At 31.4% G+C, this 1,566-nt stretch overlaps 1 protein-coding gene across 1 annotated transcript; it reads left to right on the top strand.

Moving 5' to 3' along the window:
- Window positions 1-337: 337 nt before the first annotated feature.
- HELRODRAFT_182436 (hypothetical protein) lies at window positions 338-953 on the top strand (the record flags this gene model as incomplete). The annotated part of the gene is made up of 2 exons (XM_009032698.1): window positions 338-521; window positions 676-953. The coding sequence occupies 2 exons, from the start codon at window positions 338-340 to the stop codon at window positions 951-953; spliced, it is 462 nt and encodes a 153-aa protein (XP_009030946.1).
- Between the last annotated feature and the right edge of the window lie 613 nt (window positions 954-1,566).

Raw genomic sequence — 1,566 nt, 5'->3', positions numbered from 1 at the left:
ATATTAAAATGATCTCTTAACCGATGATGGTCATTTGGTCAAGCGGTCAAAATTAGAAGCAAACATTCATTTATTAAACTTTTTATACAAAAATAATTCAGTTATCGGGTTCTTTGGTTTCCTCAAATATGGAGAAGCCGTTAAAAGCAGTGTAACTTTGAATCTTCCGAACACGATGTTAGTTATGCCGTCGTACATTTATTTCTTCTGTAATTATTCAAAAGCAAGCTCTGCTTGGTTTATAATTGGGACTGTTTCTTCACGAAATTATTAAAAAGACACAAATGTCTTAAATTTCTAAAAGTTCCAAGTCTATGTAATTAATTTCTAACAAAATATGTTTAGATTTTACAACGTCGTTCGGCTCCTACTTGCACTATCCATATTCATGTCGTATGCCATCCCGTTCTACATTCCAATAAACTTCATCTGGTCCATTCTTCAACCGAAACTAACCGATCGTGCTTTCTTTCACAAGTTCGGAGAGTATTTCTTGAAGATGTTCTTTCACGTCATAATATGTCAGTTTTTTCATCATTTTCAACATTTCCTATGTCAAATTTTCAATTCAAACTATCATCGAACTTTATTTAACTGTCACTAGTTTTTGATTACTTAAAAAGTATCTTCTATTTATAACAAATATTCACCAAAAGCAAATTTTGTTTTCAAAAGTCGCATTTGTTGTAGCGGTGCCACACCTGGAGTCGATAATAGCCTTGATAGGAGCTCTGTTCAACACTCCATTAGCTATCGCTCTACCTGCACTCCTCGACATCATCCTTTGCCATTTTCTCAGAAGTTACGAAAGTCTCCCTCCAATAAGACGTCCGCTCTGGCTAAAATTGAAAATATTCAAAAATTGCTTCATCGTTTTTCTTGGTACTGCAGGGACTGTTGTAGGCACCCTGGTGACTGTGGTCAGGATTGTAAGAGTTTCAATAAATTTTTAAGCATGATTTAAATAAACCATTTGTAATCATTTTGTTTGTCAGATGTTCGTTTATTAATTTAAATTCCTTTTAAAACCATTCGCCAAAAGTTTGAAGTAAGTGATATCATATAACATTTACGGTTTCTTACGGCAATGAATGATACTTTAGCATTTCATACTTTATTTTTTGTGAACTGAGGAGTGAAAACGAGTGAAAAACTGAGGATTGAAATATAAACGAATGAGTAAAAGAATATATGAATAATTTTATTTTGATCTATATGTAATTAACAGCATTTTAGTAATTATAAAATAATGTTTTATACTATTTGGTCCTAAAATTAGAACAGATATTTTTTATCCAGTTATATATTTAAATAAAATTTCTATAGAAAGGGTTGAGTCATTTAAATGTTTAGGAGTTATTTTACCCTCTAATTTATCTTGGTTGAATCATATCAACATATCTCCTGTAAACTGTCTAAAAACTTGGATCTTATTTATCGTTTGAAGTTTAGATTTCCTAGATTTATCTTAACAACTTTATATAACTCTCTTATTCTTCCTTATTTGACTTATTGTTTTTCTGTTTGGGGCCGTACGTCTAGCTCTAGCTCAAATTTTTTTCTTCG

The sequence above is a fragment of the Helobdella robusta genome (assembly GCF_000326865.2).
Source record: "Helobdella robusta unplaced genomic scaffold HELROscaffold_86, whole genome shotgun sequence".
NCBI lineage: Eukaryota > Metazoa > Annelida > Clitellata > Rhynchobdellida > Glossiphoniidae > Helobdella > Helobdella robusta.
The sequence above is the reverse complement of the archived record's forward strand: the minus strand, read 5'-3'. Positions and strand labels throughout refer to the sequence as shown.